The sequence below is a fragment of the Macaca fascicularis genome, chromosome 14 (genome assembly GCF_037993035.2).
Source record: "Macaca fascicularis isolate 582-1 chromosome 14, T2T-MFA8v1.1".
Lineage (NCBI taxonomy): Eukaryota > Metazoa > Chordata > Mammalia > Primates > Cercopithecidae > Macaca > Macaca fascicularis.
Window position 1 is genome coordinate 83,136,164 of NC_088388.1, and position 17,676 is coordinate 83,153,839.

The 17,676-nt window shown below is 36.4% G+C and overlaps 1 protein-coding gene across 40 annotated transcripts in view; it reads right to left on the reverse strand.

Moving 5' to 3' along the window:
• The window catches only part of DLG2 (discs large MAGUK scaffold protein 2), a 2,233,585-nt gene that overhangs the window by 698,646 nt on the left and 1,517,263 nt on the right, over positions 1-17,676 (reverse strand). For all 40 annotated transcript variants that reach the window (XR_012423578.1, XM_045370161.3, XM_065528807.2 and 37 more), the window contains one exon: positions 3,857-3,907. Coding sequence is in view for 39 of the 40 variants with exons in the window: in XM_045370161.3 (XP_045226096.1) it covers positions 3,857-3,907 (51 nt within the window). In the remaining variant the exon portion in view is untranslated. The remainder of the gene's footprint in view (positions 1-3,856; positions 3,908-17,676) is intronic.

Sequence of the window (17,676 nt, forward strand, 5' to 3'; positions counted from 1 at the left end):
GAGAGAGAAGCAGGTGTCACATTACAGAATGCCTTGTATGTAATGATAATGAAACTAATTATCACCTTTGGAGTATCTTAAGAATATAAATTGTATGATCTGGCTTATATTAATATTTTGAAAAAAGATAACTCGGGTTACTTGGAGGATAACAGCAGGGCAAAAGTGGAAGCTATTATGATGGTTGAGGCATGGAATGAAATTGGTTTGAATTAGGATTCAGCAGAGCAGGTGGTAAGATTTGACTGATTTTGTAATATATCTTCATGGTAGCACAAGCAGGACTTACTCATGAATTCTGAGAATCAAGAATAATTGAGCAAGACTTTTAGATTATTTTTCTGGCATAAATAACATGGGAAATGATAGAACCAATTAGTCAAGATGAAGGATATTAGGGTAGCAGTTTCTTTGGCCCTGAGAAGAGGGACTGCAGGGAAGGGGCTTTCTTAATAATCAAGCAGCAGAGATGCCAACTGTACAGTTAGCCATATACATTCAAAGTTCACATTTAGGGAGATGTCATGGCTTCAGAATTAGGAGTCATCAGTTGACAGCTGGTATCTAAGGGCATGAGTCTGGATGAGGCCATTTAGGGAATGAAGAAAAGATGGAGAAGAGATCTGTACACTGGGTATCTGGAGTGCTGAAACCTTTAGAGGAGGAGTCAGCAAGGAGGCTGAGAAAGGGCAGCCATTGAGGGGGTAAAAGAACAGGGGAGTGTTTTGTCCTGGAAGTTAAAATATTGATATCTTTAAGGAAGGGGGAAGCATCAAATCCTGCTAAGAAGTCAGTTAGGTCTGAGAACTGATGCTTCAATTTAGCAAGATGGAACCAGTTATGACTTTGATATAAATGGATTTATGACTATTGTGGGGATGAGAACATGAAACAGGTTAAAATAAGAAAATGAGGTAATAAAGGGGAGCTAATGAAAACAAACAATTTTCCGAGATTTTTGGTAAAGCAAAATAGAATAATGAGGTAATAATAGTGGAAGGAAAACATAGGTTTAGTGGATGGTTACTTATTTTTTCTAAGGTGAAAGATATTATACTGTGTGTTAAAGTTACTCAGTAAAAAGCAAGATAGGGCTTGATATTGTAGAAGAGAGAGGAGGTAACTGCAGAAGGAAAATCATTCAACGGGTAAGTGGTAATGGAGTCTAGGTAACAAGTAAAAAGTTGGTCTTAGAATGCAGTAGGAAATTTCCTTCACTGCATATACTAGCAGACCTGGTGGTGGGAAAGTGTGGTTTTCATTTGATTACTTGGATTTTCTCAAAAATATATTAAGGCAGGTCAACAGCTGAAAGAGAGGATGAGAGAAGGGAGTGCTTGAGATTTGAGGAGATATGATAAGGTGTGAAATTGTTGTCCCAGAGTATGAGAAAGTGATTTTTTCTAAAGAAGTGTGTAAGAATTGCTAGGAAGTCTTGAGAGTTCACTTAAAATCAGTGGTTAAAAATTTAAAGTGAGATGAGTGAGTGTTTCTCTAGCCATACCCAGTTGCTGAGGCAGTGGCATGGAGTGAAGAGGAAAGTGTTGGCTTAACCAGGGTAAGCTAACCTGGACTGGCATTTTGCTGGATGAGCACAGAAAGCTAGAGAAGAGAAAAAAAATGTGCATGAGAGGGAGAATTAGAGTGAGGGACCAGGTAATACATGCTAGGTGGTGAGGGAGGAGAGGGCATAAAGAAAGGTGAAAGCTAGGCAGAAATGGTGAAATCAATGATCTGAGGTTCCAATGGGGCTAAAGAAGTTTCAATGAGAAGGTACTAGAATAAATGATACGAACAGAAGGGAGGAAGTGTTCAGAAAGATATTGCCTGATAGAGGCTTTGGAGAGGGGGCTGTTAATGGCAGTAACAAAGTTCAGAGTATGGTCACGTACCCCAAGGCAGTAAGTCAGCGAGGTAAACTGACAAGCTGAAGATCAGCAAACAAGTAAGATCAGAATCCAGACTAGAACCCACAGTTGTCTGACTCCTACTGAATGTTCTCTCTCAAACCAATGTTAGCTTTTACTTTTTAACCTCTAATACCAGGGCAATGAAACAGTGTTCTATTCAAGATGGTGATGTACATTGGATAAGGAAAAAGGAGAAGGCTCATCTTCCTGGGCATGAGACCTGTTCAGTTGCATTGAGTCCTGTGTTTAGAAAGGCCCCACATTTTCATGTTGTACTGCATTCCATAAATCATACAGCTTGTCTTGGAGAGAAACTTAATGATTTAGGAGAAATGTGTGGGGTTTTTTGTCTCATTTGAGCTGATTTTCCATAAGCCTCACTGTTCTCCAGTTAGGATACCATTAAAATTTTATCAAGTTTATAATGGAAGTTTTAAAGAACCCATCTGTCAAACACTTAAGTTTCAATGTAAATGTTTGTTTAAAAGCACTCGCACTTGATAAAAATCAGCCTGAAGATGAGAAATGCTCTGACTCAGGAAAGTGAATAATTAGTCAACTAAAAAGGAGATAAAAAGGATAAAAAGTGCAGGTCTGGAATCTTAATTTATGTTTGAATGATAGCTTAGTGAAAATATTTACATTTTTATTTCTTATGCTAAATGTGGTATGTGTTTATCATAGTAGGTTTATTTATAAATATAAGCAAGGAGAAACTAAAAATTACCCCAAAATCCTTAACAGGAGTTAGTCACCAAAATGCATAACATTTGGTGTATATCCTTCCAGGCTTTATGACTGTATTTATGTATATATATTATATTACATAGCTCTGTGTTTATTGAATTATATTTTAAATATCATTTTAAAACTCAATTTTTGATTTAATAATATAATCTAGGTAGATCTTCTATCCTTGTAATTAAATATTTTCTAAAGTACTATTTCAATATATTTCAATATAATTTCTATTATATGAATATATAATAAACATGTTATCCTTTTTTATTATTTAACATCTATGTTTTTCAAACCTTACTATTATAAATCATGTCAATATGCACATTCTTTGTGCATTTGTCCATTCCTGTAAGTACAATTTCTGGGTCAAAAAATGTACTCATTTTAAAGGCTTTTAATCTATGTTTCCAAATTGCTCTTGTAGGGTTGTACTAATTTTCAGAACCTCTCACTAGCATTGAATATTCACATTCCTTTTAAGTTTTTGCCAAATGGACAGGCAAAACCTGTTTGCTCTCAATGTCTTCCTTTGTTCTTAATGAGGTTGAACAGGTTTTCATTTGTTTATTGGCTTTTTCTTTTTAAATGAATGTCCTGTTAATGCTTTCTGGTCACTTTTTTCTACATGGTCTTTGGCCTTTCTCTTATCGTTCTGCAAAATATCTAAATATATTAGGATTGCATTGCAGAGTTTCCTTAATTTGTCAAAGGACTTTGCCAGGGCCCTACCAGTGTATTTGCAGAGCTCTATGGGGTTGTTGTGTTTTTTCCTATGGGAGTAGTTTTAGAATGCACCACTTTTTTTTAACTAAATAAGAAACGCATGGTAACTATAGTTATGATGATAGTATCGATATCACACAAATGAAAACGTCTTGTAACATATCTAAATAATGTATAGCCAAAACACTAATAATAAAACCATTACGAACAAAGTGCTGTACAAGCTCATCAAACATTTCTCTTTCCCATTCATTTCTCCAAATCCTGGCAATGAAATTTACATACTGAACATTCTGTTATTTGGTCTGCTGTCTCAATGCTTTCTACTGTGAGCATTTCATTAATATTCTCATTGTGAGTCCTGTGGGAAACTTCCAGGTTATAAAACACAATTGTATAATTTCACAAGACAACTCATTAAGATGTAGAACAGAATGTGAATGCAAGATTGGGGCTCTGGATTTTAAAAAATTTTTTCTTACCCTCTCCAGTGTAATTTCTTCAAATTCATATTCAATTTCTGTTCCATTGACCTATAAATAGGGAAAAAATAAGAAGAGAACTATTAAATATATGTTGAGGAGGACACAGCTGCATTTTAAATAATGCTTGGGAGTTAAATTTTCATTCTAACTATAAATAACCACATTTTCTTGATATTTCTGATTGTGCATTTTCATTCAAGTGAAATATAATCCAAGCTATTCTAAAATATATGACTGAGATGCTACAAAAAATAATCAAAGATTATTGCTTCCCTTAGAATTCTGTGATTATTTTTTGTAGTGAGGTGTAATAATACAAAATACGTATTGTGAGCTTACAAAGAACAAATCATCTAGGGGCAATGATACAATTACGAGGAAAATAATTTTCTTGTTTTTTTAAAAATGTTATGTTTGAACACTAAAATATGAGCTTAAAAATCACTGATAATGGTAGAACAACATTGTTTCATTTTTGAACAGTAAAATAGCATGAAAATGACTGCATCATCCGAGAAATACCTTTTCTTTAGTGGCTCAAGCTCAGGTAATTCATCCCCATCATCCTTTTATTATCTTTATTGGAAAGCCCTGGACCATATAACCATACCTATGTACCTCAGTAGCAGTAAGAAAAGAGCAAAGTAAGACACATTTTGAAGTGCTTAGTGACAAATTGTTTCAACCATCCAACCAATCCTTGTATTGATTTGAATTTACGGAGAGAAATACATTTTAAATACAGCCAGACACCTTAGATTTCCACCAATGTGCACAGAGGTCGTATGAAACGTTGGTTTAAAATAATCTAAAAACTATTCCTTTCTCATTTTTATCTATCACATAATTCTTCTCAACCAGGCAAAACCTCTAAGCAAGAAAATTCTCAAACTGGTTGTTTCTTATTTCTGATACGTGTCCTGACAACATCATTGGAATTTAGGAAGCAGCCAGAAGGACTACATTTTAACTATAAAGCCATCCTTTTTGTAGGATTCTAACTTACATTTACTTTTCTATCTTTGAAGAATTTACACACAGTACCAGGGAATGAGAGTTCTATGCAAGCAAGGCCCAGATAGACCTAACACAGAGCCTGGAAAGAAAATAATGAAGGAAAAGATAGTGAACAAATGAGTGACTGAACTAAGTAATTAATTTACTTGTGTAATTTATAAACACAGATATTTGTGGATTCTCTTTCACAAAAATATTTGAATGTAGTATCATCACCTAAAGGTGTTATTAAAATTATAACAAGTGAACACATAGAATGACAATGACAATGGACTTTACTTAGGTGTGTCCACCACCCACTCAGAGCTTGTTTTTGATTTTCTAATTACATGAACTAATTGGTGAATCACAATTTACTGTTTTACTACATTATCAAGCAGCCCTAAACTAAATTTGATTTTCTAGGCTTCAGCAACTTAATGACTCACAGAAAAGAACTTGATGATGTCAGAAAGCTTCAGTAGCTTTCTAGAGGGTTTTGTTTTGTATAGGCAAAAATAAAACACACACACACACACACACACACACACAGATTTCAAACTCCTTGTATATGTATGTTTCCAAATGAATGATTTTTAAAATAATTTTCTTTGATCGATAGGAAGAGGACGAAAGGGGAAGGCTGAATTAACGAGATATGTTTTCATTCCCTCAGTATGGCTCCATGAGGCTTTTCTTTGCTTCAGTGCTTCTGTAGAGTGAATCACTTCGCATTATTAAAGTGCTGCAAACCGGGAAGAAAAAATAACTTCCAAGAGAGAAAAACACGCCTCTAATAATAAATGTCTAAAGGTTCAGAGTCAAAGAAATTCTGTTAGAAAGTGCTTAAAAGACAGGAATATTTTAGTGGCATCCATTGCATAGTTGTGGCCTATCAAAACCTATGCTTGACATTTCTAGGATCATAAATGCTGACTCTTAGAGTTTTAGAAATATTACATATGCATAGCCTAATTGGTATTCCAGAGTTCCCCAGTCAGCTACATAAACTACTGCAGGCTTATATTTACCTCATGGGTCTTTCATTTTCAACTAAAGAAAATAATATCATTTGTCTAATTCAACAGTATCCAGGTTCTTTTCATAAGGAGGGAAGATGCCATCAAGGTTGGAACGTAACTTTTCTTTTAAAACAAAGCATCCCAGCCCGGTGGCTCACACCTGTAATCCCAGCACTTTGGGAGGCTGATGAAGGCAGATCACAAAGTCAGGAGTTCGAGACCAGCCTGGCCAATATGGTGAAACCCCGTCTCTAGTAAAAATACAAAAATTAGCTGGGCATAGTGGCGCGTGCCTGTAGTTGCAGCTACACTGGAGGCTGAGGCAGAAGAATTGCTTGAACCTGGCAGGTGGAGGTTACAGTGAGCCGAGATTGCACCACTACACTTCAGCCTGGGTGAAAGAGCAAGACCCCGTCTCAAAAACAAAACAAACAACAATGACGACAAAGCATTCCATGTCTACCACAAGCTTTGGTGAACTTATAGAAGCATGAAGGGTTTTTAGCGTAGGTGAGGCATCATTTCAACCTTTACCTGAGGAGCATTTAAAGCATGGAATCATAGGAGCCAGTGAGGGAGTTCAGAAAAGACATTGGAAAGGCCCTAATCTCTATTCTCTCATTACAAGGAGAGCGTGGTCTATGTTCTGCCAAAGGACTCCTAAGACAAGAAAAGGCAAATATCTTGAGGGAAAGAATGAGACAGAACAAAAGAACTTAACAATACCCCCATAGGGCCTGGTGCAGTGGCTCTTGCCTATAATTCCAGTACTTTGGGAGGCAGAAGCAGGCAGATCACGAGGTCAGGAGATTGATAACATCCTGGTCAACATGGTGAAACCCTGTCTCTACTAAAATACAAAAAATTATCTGGGCGTGGTAACATGCACCTGAGGCAGGGGAATGGCTTGAACCTGGGAGGCAGAGGTTGCAGTGAGCCTAGATCGTGCCACTGTGCTCCAGCCTAGTGACAGAGTGAGACTCTGTCTAAAAAAAAAAAAGAAGAAGAAGAAAAAAAAAAAACCCAAAAAGTATACCTCCATCTTAATTTGTGAAAATTTAGTGCCTTTTCAAACCAGTATACCAGTACAGTATTCAATAAGTATTTAAATACTTATTTCAACTTTATTTCTAAATAAACTCTCTAGAGTGGTGTGGTTGCTTACTGAGTGATGAAACACCAAGAGGTATCTACAGTAATTCACCCCTAACTATAATCTTGTGTATCCTCACTCAGCAAAACCAAAACTGTTGTAAATGGCTCCCATCATTTTTGGTTGGTTTGCAAACAATCAATTGCTGTTTGAACTTTCCTTGGTGTCTCATTGTATTCCCGATCAGGTTATCGACACGATTTTCAATTCATGAAGTTCTTTTCCTGAAAAGAGTTCTGCTGAATTCATTTTTTTCTTGTACAGAAACACTTACAGTAATATTTAAGTACCTTGGTCATGTTTTATGCTACTGATAGTTTGGGGCCCAGAGAACTTCACAGTTGGGGGCTCTGTTATTCCAGTTCTAGCCCTAACTGTCATGGCCTCCTGTCCACTTTGAGAACTAGAAAAATAAGAGGATTGACATTTTCATAGACTTGGAGAGTCAGTCAAATAGATTAAACTTTCCAGTGTTTGAAAAACGTGTGTGTGTGTGTGTGTGTATGTGGTGTGTGTGTGTTTAAGATACTTGATTTTTATGAACTTTATGGTTCTGTGGTGACAGCTGGTAGATTTCTCTGGTGGCCGGAAAATCAAACTAATACCACACATTGTCCTGTACTGTTCTGGGCATGTAGCCTTCCTAGAATCATATGACAGTTAAGTAAAGAGAGTGACCCACAGCCCACTCAAATTTAAACTTGGTATTTAAAGCTCTAATTTAATGAATGTTGAATGCATTAAATATTTGTTTTTCTCCAACAGCTTTTAGGTAATTTTATTGCCTTTTTTTTCTACTTTAGTGACATAGTAACCACTTGCCTGGATGATGATATAATTTGATTTTGAGATATATTTTTATCTCCTGAAAAGAGTTCTCCATAAATAACAAATGTGAACTATCCATAGTTTAATGTTGTTTCATTGGAATCTTAAATAATAATTGCTCTGATTTTTTTTGTTTGTTCTTTGCCACTTTTGTAGTTTCATTAAGGCTAAGGATATACTAAACTCCAAAATGAATAATTTTTTTTTTTTTTTTTTTTTTTTTTTGAGACGGAGTTTCAGTCTTGTCAACCAGGCTGGGGTACAAAGGTGTGATCTTGACTCACTGCAACCTCCGCATCCCAGGTTTAAGTGATTCTTCTGCCTCAGCCTCCCAAGTAGCTGGGATTACAGGCATGCACCACCATCCCCAGTTAATTTTGTATATTTAGTAAGGATGAGGTTTCACCATGTTGACCAGGCTGGTCTCAAACTCCTGACCTCAGGTGATCTGCCTACTTTGGCCACCCAAAGTGCTGGGATTACAGGTGTGAGCCACCATGGCTGGCCCAAGATAAATAAATTTTCATATGTCCCTGTGTCACATATTACAACAAGTGCTGAAACAAGGATATCAAAGCCTTCATTTTTTAGACTAAACACAATTCTACCCAAAGAGCAATTATTAAGCATGCATAAAGTGCCAAGAACGGTGACAGATACTGAGAAAATATTTTAAGATATAGCCATATTCTAAAGAAACACACAACCTTTAAAGAGGCACCAAAACACAAATATATTAAGTCCTCATACAAGTGTGATATCTAATATTTAAAATATAGAGGTAGACTAAATCTGCAGTGCCACTATTGCCACATGCAAGGTATGTGCAGATCTATTTACTATTTGTCGTTTACATAGATTAAGTCAGTAGTAGAGAATATGATAGATGATGTACTAATTCTCCTTATTATAAGTAATCATGATATAGTAAACAAGGTATACCTCTGATTATTATTGTTTTAGCATCTAGCACTACAACTGAACTTTGGGAGGAAAGTGATTATCATGCAAACTGGGACCACCAGTTCTTATGGCCTCTTGTCACTTCCAGAGTAAGGTGGGGCAATGCCACTTTGCTTCATCCACAGATGCATCATATATTACAGTGGCTAGCAATGATGACTATGTAGTGAACAAGTAGATGAATCAATGAATCAATACATGAGATTTTTAGATGGCTTAAACCTGATCCACTCAAAGAAGACCTTGGTTGCTAATGGGGATGCCATGGCTACTGGGCCCAGGCCTTTTACCATTCCTTGTTTATTTATCCTCATCTCTGAGACTGGCTCCTCTCAGAAGCCCTGAATTACAGGGTCACACCATCATCAAATGCTGCAGCAAATCAACACACACACATACACACACACTCATTTGCATTCCTCTTTTTTAGTACCTTGCCAATATTCATCCGTCCCTTCTTTTGGAGTATCTGTTATAGTAAATATGTCATGATGCATTACTGCTCTTTACACTTGACCCTATACATAGTATGATACTCGGTAGGTAAAAACATGGCTTCCAGAGTAAGAAAAGACGGATTTGAATCCCCTTTCCAACATTTTTGATGAGTGTGAGTTTGGGCAACTTTCTTAATCTCTTAAAACTTCAATTTCTTTATGTGCAGAATGGTACAAACAATAGTTGATTCTCCTATGGTTATTGCAAGGATTGAATTAGGTAATTTATATGAATTATCACACATCTTAAGTGATTAAAGAAATTTCAGCTAAAATCCCAAACAATTGTCTTCTCAGTTCCTACTTCATAAAATTCTTAGTAGGAATAAATAATACTACACATGTTAACAGTCTGGCACAAAGTAGATCTTCAATAATGAGAGCTATTATTATTAGTTCTGGATACAAATCTATAAGGGTCACAAAATTTATTTTATCACATACTGAATGTTTGCTAATTTCTTCAGTAATACATAACTTAAGCAAACAAATTTGTCTTTTTCTATAAAATCCACTAAAAGCCTTTCCTAACTCAAACATCTTTTTCTTGAACCAATCTAAGACACTGCCTTGTGTGTAGGAATCACCTTAGTTTTTGTTCTCAAATTAGGTAAATGTGGCCTTCACTCAAAATATTATTTTGGCCGTGCGTGGTGGCTCAACCCTATAATCTCAGCACTTTGGGAGACCGAGGCAGGTGGATCGCCTGAAGTCAGGAGTTTGTGATCAGCATAGCCAACATGATAAAACCCCGTCTCTACTAAAAATACAAAAATTAGTTGGGCGTCGTGGCTCACGCCTGTAGTTCCAGCTACTCTGGAGGCTGAGGCACGAGAATCGCTTGAAGCCAGGAGGCAGAGGTTGCAGTGAGCTGAGTTCACACCACTGCACTTCAGCCTGGGCAACAGAGTCTCAAAAAAAAAAAAAAAAAAAAAAAAAATCTCAACTAAACTTTCTCCCAATCTTCTGTAAACTCACTCTTCACTTTAAAAAAATATTCCCTTGCCCAGTATTGATCATTATGTTGCTCTGCTATTGGCACTCACTTTCTTACAGCTATTCTCGTAGCATTTCCTACATCCTCATCTTCATGAGAGCACAGGTTGTATATTATCGTTTTTTTGCCCTTGTACCTTCTGGAACCATGCTTTGTTCATAGTAGGTCTCCAAAAAAATCTTTAGACCCAAGTCACCTATGAACTCCAAAACTTGAGTTGTGTTTAAACCGTATCTTTACATAAGTATGGGCAGCCCCTAACAACAGCTGCCCTTTCCCATGAAATATGGCTTGAATTTATCCTCCCATCTCAGGAAATTTTTGCAAATTTTTAAAATAATTTCCAACTTAAATACTGAATAAATTAAAACATCAATTGAATACATTAATACTTAGTACCTACCATGTACTAGGTATAATGATAAGCACTGGAGATACAAAGATGGGTGAAATATGGTTCCTGCCCTCAAATAACTCAGTCTAGCAGATAGAGACAACTGAATGGGAACATGTAACAAAGCGATACCAGTGCTATGGTAGATGTCTATAGACTGCAGCAGCTGCACAGGTGACATAAAGGAGGTAATAGGTGATTTTACCGGCAGTGAGTCAGAAACGTTTTCATAGAGGAGATGGGATGAGCTGAGTATATTCATAGGCAGGTGTTCATGAGAATGTGCAGGCCTATCAAAGCAGAGGCAGCAATATTAACCACATCTTCAGAATGTTCTACTGGAACGAGCACTGGCCTTAGAGTCCAAATGCTTGCATTGTACTTTTGAGTCTGTGATTTCACATGCTAGGTATAACCTTGGGCTTGTCATGATGCTTTAATTTTCTCATGCAGACAGATAACCTCTGAGGTCCCTCCCAGCTCTGACCTTCTAGCAACAGGGCTTTTCTTCCCATCTACTGCACCTGACCAATAGTTATTGCGATTTTTCTATTACTCTTTATTCTAAAGATCCTAGCTGGCAACCCATAATTTTGCCAGGTGGTATCTCTCTGACAACTGAATATCTCTGTCTTATCTCTTCTCTTTAATCTATAAAAGGCCTCAACAGGGAGGAAACTAAATAGTAGTATCACTTTCCATCTTGGCTCCACTCAAGGACATTACTATTAGCATGTTTTCCATTTCTACTCCTCAAAGATCTCAGGTTTCTGGGGGGAAAGAATAAGTAGCTGCTTCTCTCTAAAAAGGAAAAAAAGGTAAGAAAGTTTTGCTATACTTCAATCCAAAAGAAAAAACTTGAGGAGGCTGATGTTCTTTATTTCCATCTTTTTATCATATTTCACTACATTTTAAAAATTTGTATAAATTTAAGGGGTATAAGTGCAGTTTTGTTACATGGATATGTTGCTTAGTGGTGAAGTCTGGGCTTTTAGTGTAAGGATCACTTAAGGTACATTATATCTATTGGGTAATTTCTTATCCCTCATTCTATTCCCACCTTCTCATCCTTCCAAAGTCTCCAATGTTTATTATTCCATACATTATATAGCTCCCACTTATAAGTGAGAATATGTGGTATTTTGACTCTGTTTCTGAGTTATTTTACTTAAGATAATGGCCTCCAGTTCTGTCCTTACTGCTGCAAAAGACATTATTTCATTCTTTCTTATGGCTGAATAGTATTCCATTGCATACATGTACCAAATTTTCTTTATCCAGTCATCCACTGATGGACACTGAGGTTAATTCCACATCTTTGCTATTGTGAATAGAGCTGCAATAAATATATGAGTGCAGGTATCTTTTTGATATGATGATTTATTTTGCTTTGGGTAGATGTCCAGTATTGGGATTGCTGGGTCAAATTTTTCTCTGCTGAATATATGAAAATCAGTTGAGTGCTGAAAAAGTGAAAGGCATTCCATCAGAATATAGGCTCTAAATAGGACAAGACACATTACAAAAGCCCGAGGCTTGCATTAATACAACTAGATTGTCCATCACCTTCTTTAACTAATGTCCCTTCTCCTAGACTATCTTCACTAAAGATAGTGACCAAAAACAGGCCCCTTTTTCAAGGTATGAGACATTATCACACAGAAATTAAAAGCTTAGATTCTAGAATCTAAAAGACCTGGATTCCATAACAGTTCTGCACTTACAAGCTGTTAGAATCCATCTTTGTTATGAATTACACATATTTGTGTAAGTGTCAAAATTACTTATTTAAACACTTAGTAGTAAGCAAAAGATTTTCTGCTTAAGCCTTGTTGAGAACCTGTTTTAATGTAAAGTATACATCTAGTTATTTTATGAATACTATGAAGTTATAATGAGGCTGGTTTAAAATATGCAGTATTATAAAAAACTCATCATAGTTCATTATTCCTTTCTTTTAAATAAACACTCACAAGCTATAAAAACAATTATTGATATTCTTAGTTAAGATTCTGAGTTTGGTAAGACCACTATTCCTATTATTCACCTGAATTTGTTCTACCAGTAAACTCTAATTTCTAGTTAAAATTTCTAATCTTAATTAAAAAACTTCTGAGCTCAGCAAATGCTAAATTATAGCTTCTACCACATAAAAAAAATTAAATCAGTATACTATAATTTGTTCCATTCTTCGTACTTATTTATTTATTTATTTTTTTATGAGGTGGAGTCTTGCTCTGTTGCCCAGGCTGGAGTACAGTGGTGCAATCTCGGCTCACTGCAACCTCCACCTCCCGAGTTCAACCAATTCTCCTGCCTCAGCCTCCCAAGTAGCTGGGATTACAGACACCTGCCACCATGCCCAGCTAATTTTTGTATTTCTAGTAGAGGCGAGGTTTTGCCATGTTGGCCAGGCTGGTCTTGAACTCCTACCTTAGGTGATCCAACCGCCTTGGCCTCCCAAGGTGCTGGGATTACAGCTGTGAGCCACTGTGCAAGGCCCTTAAATAACTTTCTTTTAAAAAATGTTATCTGCCTTTGTTATGAAGTATTTATAACACACACAACTTTGGGTCTAGAAAAATAACCACAGACTTAATAACTATTATGTTTTTTTTATTTTAATTAGAAAGCACAGGTTTTTTTGTAATTGGTAACTATTAGCTATAAAAGTGTAATAAATTTTTATCAGTATTTCTGTCAGAAGAAAAAAAGAAAAATAGCTTAGGGTTCTTATATGTATAAAATAATTATTTTCTATATACAAAATTGTCTTGATTAAAGGCTTCTGTAACAAAGGAACAAATATAGTTACTTAGCATGTGCAAAACTGGATTTGCCCCTGATTTGGAAGGAGCCCATTTTCTCTCAGCTTTGCTCCCTTGTTTTGCACCATGTGCAGGATGGAGAATAACAGGTGGTTTTAATGCATTCACTTGGCTCCAGCCTGATGCAGGCTGTTTTGTTCTTTGGGTTTAAATATTTCATGAGTTTGTACATGCTCTCTGAGAACAGTAAATGGCTTTAAGAACACAATTGATCAATGGTTGTAAGGCATCATGATACACAAGGTTTTTTTCCCAACAAATCTCCTCTCTCACCTCACCACCTGTCTATGCAAATCATGTGGTCATTTGCCAGCAAGTGTCCAAAAGAATCAAGAACTCAAAGCACATAGCCAAAATATTTAGGGAAATAAAAACTGAGTGCTAAGCCAAAAGACGAGACTTTACAAATATGGTGATCTATCCAGATAGTCAAGAATATTTTCTTTTACTTGGGTATAATATGACTGTATCATGAGGGAAAATATCAATGTTCTCCACTTCATCCCCTCTCTCTCCTCAGTCCTCTGCAGTTTTTGTTTTGTGTTCCACTATTACACAAAAGTTGAACCCAAAATAATCAACAAAAGCCTTTTCACATTTAAATACAACGATCTTTCCCAGTCTTCATTCGCCCTGGCTTTCATATAGTATTTGGCACTGGAGTGACCACCCACCACTTGCAAGTTCCCTTCCCTTCCCTTCCCTTCCATCACAGGTTCTATCCTTGCTAGTTTCCTCCCTACTGCTCTGTGCACAGCAGTGACGATCATTTATTTTACTCGTGCCAGATATGAATATTTGCCAAGCTCTGTCCCTTGTTGTTTTTATAATCTACCTGAGTTGTCACTTCACTCCCCACCCCCCGCTTTTTTTTTTTTTTCTGAGTAAATACTTAAGTATTGCCCTGGTCTCAATACATCTAAAACAGAACTGATCCTCTTGCCTAACTGTAACCATAATTTCCTTCAGTCTACCAGTCTACTTTATATCTCTGTTAAGGGATTCTTTTTTTGTCATATACATTCTTTACATTTGTTATCAATTCCCACCATCCTATTTCATGTCCAAATTATCACTTTCTTAAGAATATTGGTATAACTTCCTAAAAATATTTATTCCCCTATTGATTTTCAACATCAATCTATTCTTCATATCCTTAGAGGTTTATTTTCCTAAAATGTTTCATCATGGAATTCTGCTGCTCAAGTAGCTGCAATAATTTTTTAATCCCCAGAGAACATTTCATGCCATCCACCACCTGTCCCCAGCCTACCTTTCTAGCTAAATACCCTGTTTCTCATCTTCAAAAACATTTTCTAGCCAAGCAATTGTGCTGAACACCTCCTCCCTTTGGTATCTTTACTAATGGCACATACGCTGCCTTAAATACCTTAATTCAATCTATGTTTATTAACATTCTAATTAATGCAGAAAAATAGTTTTGAATGCCTAAAATTTCCCACGTGTGAGGTTAGGTCCTAGGGCTATAGTGGTAAACAAAACAAGGCCTCTGCCTTTACGGAGCTGCGTTCTACTGGGGGTGTGGCAAGCTTCCATTTTTACCAACCAAAGACTGTCTTGTCCATTAAATCAAAAATATTTTTCTTATCGATACCTTGGAAATCATAACTCTGTTATCTGCAGAAAAATGCTAATAATAATAAAAATGATAACTATTACTACTGCTGCTACTATTGCTACTACTGCATTTTGTTAAATATGTACTACATGCCAGACACTACCTTAAGTTCATCTAATAATTATAACAATTTTGAGAGCTTAGCATTTTAATGTTGATTTTACTATTAAAGAAGCTAGTTTCAAAGTTAAACAATTTTTTCAAGGTTATGCATTCACAAGCAACATGAAACTAGGAGAATCTTGTTCATCCTCATCGTTACTTAGTGACGGAAAGTATATGCTCAATATAAGTTTGTTGAACAAAATTAGCAAACGAGTGCCTATAAGGATGGAGAAAGAAATGGAAATATCTAGTGTCTGAATCCAGTATCTGATATTAAAACACTAATTTTTCTTTCTGGTCATACATAGCAGAGCACCTCTCTTACTATACTTGTGGTCTTCCTCTTGCCAGCTTCTTGTATTGTCATTTCTCTTCCCTGACATACTGTCCTCTTGCACAGATGGGGCACTATCTTTTAGATTTGTGTTTCTTTTATGACACCTATTGTAATTGAACTTATATTTGCCCATAGTAGCCGCATTATAAATTGCTATTGAAGAAATAAATGGATTGACTCTTATGCTAAGAGATTTTTTACTTGCTGTATATCTTTAAAATCCCTTTTATACAAAAATCCTACCACTGTCACTTTCCAAAGGAGTAAACTGCCTTAATTTCTCTCTAATCATGTTACTTCAAATCCTGCTAACAATGAGCTGTATCCCTTTTCATCTAAATATAGGTCACCCTTTCAGCAGCTTTCAAGATCAATTCATCAATCAACAAATATTTATTGAGTGACTACCCCCACCTTCTTTGCTATCTCATATAATCTCTTTTCATCCCATTTAAAAAGCACATCACTATCTTCACAACCTTGGAAAAAGAGCTATAGAGCCACATCGCCCTGCTCTTTCATCTGAAGTTCTGTGATTTTGGAAAAATGCTCCAGGCTGCTTGTTACAACAAAGGTCACACCAATATTTCCAGATCAGCTACTAAGGGAAAGCATTCTGCTGCTTTATTTTTATTTCACCTTTTTCAAAGTACTTGAGGACCGTGACAAGGACTGCTTATTAATAGGTTTTGCCCCCTACCCCATGTCCAACCCAGCTGATAACATAGAAATGGTAAGGTTTAAAGTTGTTTATATCTAGGCCGGGCGCGGTGGCTCAAGCCTGTAATCCCAGCACTTTGGGAGGCCGAGACGGGCGGATCACGAGGTCAGGAGATCGAGACCATCCTGGCTAACACAGTGAAACCCCGTCTCTACTAAAAAATACAAAAAAACTAGCCGGGCGAGGTGGCGGGCGCCTGGAGTCCCAGCTACTCGGGAGGCTGAGGCAGGAGAATGGCGTAGACCCGGGAGGCAGAGCTTGCAGTGAGCCGAGATCGCGCCACTGCACTCCAGCCTGGGCGACAGAGCGAGACTCCGTCTCCAAAAAAAAAAAAAAAGGTTGTTTATATCTAACATTTTTAGACTTAATAACAGTATTATTAATTTTCACATACATCATTGCATTGGATTCTTATAATGACTGTATATATTTCGATATTTTAAAAAATTTCCTGCAAGCAATAGCCATCAGTTTCCTCCACTTACTATCCCCCTCCCCCAGCAGACATGTACATACATGCCACACTGTTCTCTTTTAAGAAAGATGAAGAGGCAGAAATTAAATATGCCAATAGCAGACCTAGAAAAAAACTTAAATAATTGTAGTTAATATTTCTGAAGATTTACTATATGCTAAGCAGTAAAGCTTATATAATATATATTTACATATAATTATAGATAAGTATATTTCATATATAACATATAAGCTTTACCGCTTAGTGCATGTATATGTATATATACACATATACACATACATATATGCACGGGGAAGTTGTGTTCAATATTCATACAGAAGACTTGACTTACCCTGTTTTTCTCTGTTAGATTCAATTAACTTAGAAGTCTAAAGTGACAAAAAAGTATAAGCAATATATTTTTCAAAGAAAAATGTAGAAATTTCTACATATCTATTAGTGTTTCTCAGACTTGATCCAGGAGTTTGAAAGGGGTCACACATATTGAAGTTGTGATTATTATAATAGCTAGTCAGATTAAGGCATTCTGGACTCTGAGTTGTATGCACCAATTCTATCTCTAGAAGTCTCAGAGATAGAATTTCTCTATCTCTGGACACCTTTCTTTGTTGACCTTTAAGTATCCTGTCACAGCGTGAACTAGGACGCTGATAGGATAAGTTTCTAACAGTGCATGCTTAAGCATAGCTCACCACTGCTTGCTTGCTTGTTCACTCTCTATCTTTTCTTTTCTTTTCTTTTCTTTGTATCTTCTTGGAACAGGAAGACTCAAAAGGGTACCAGAAAAATTTTCACTTGCATTGTATTAACTAAACTACAGATACACTTTTAATATAGTAAACAAACGTTAATCAGACAACAA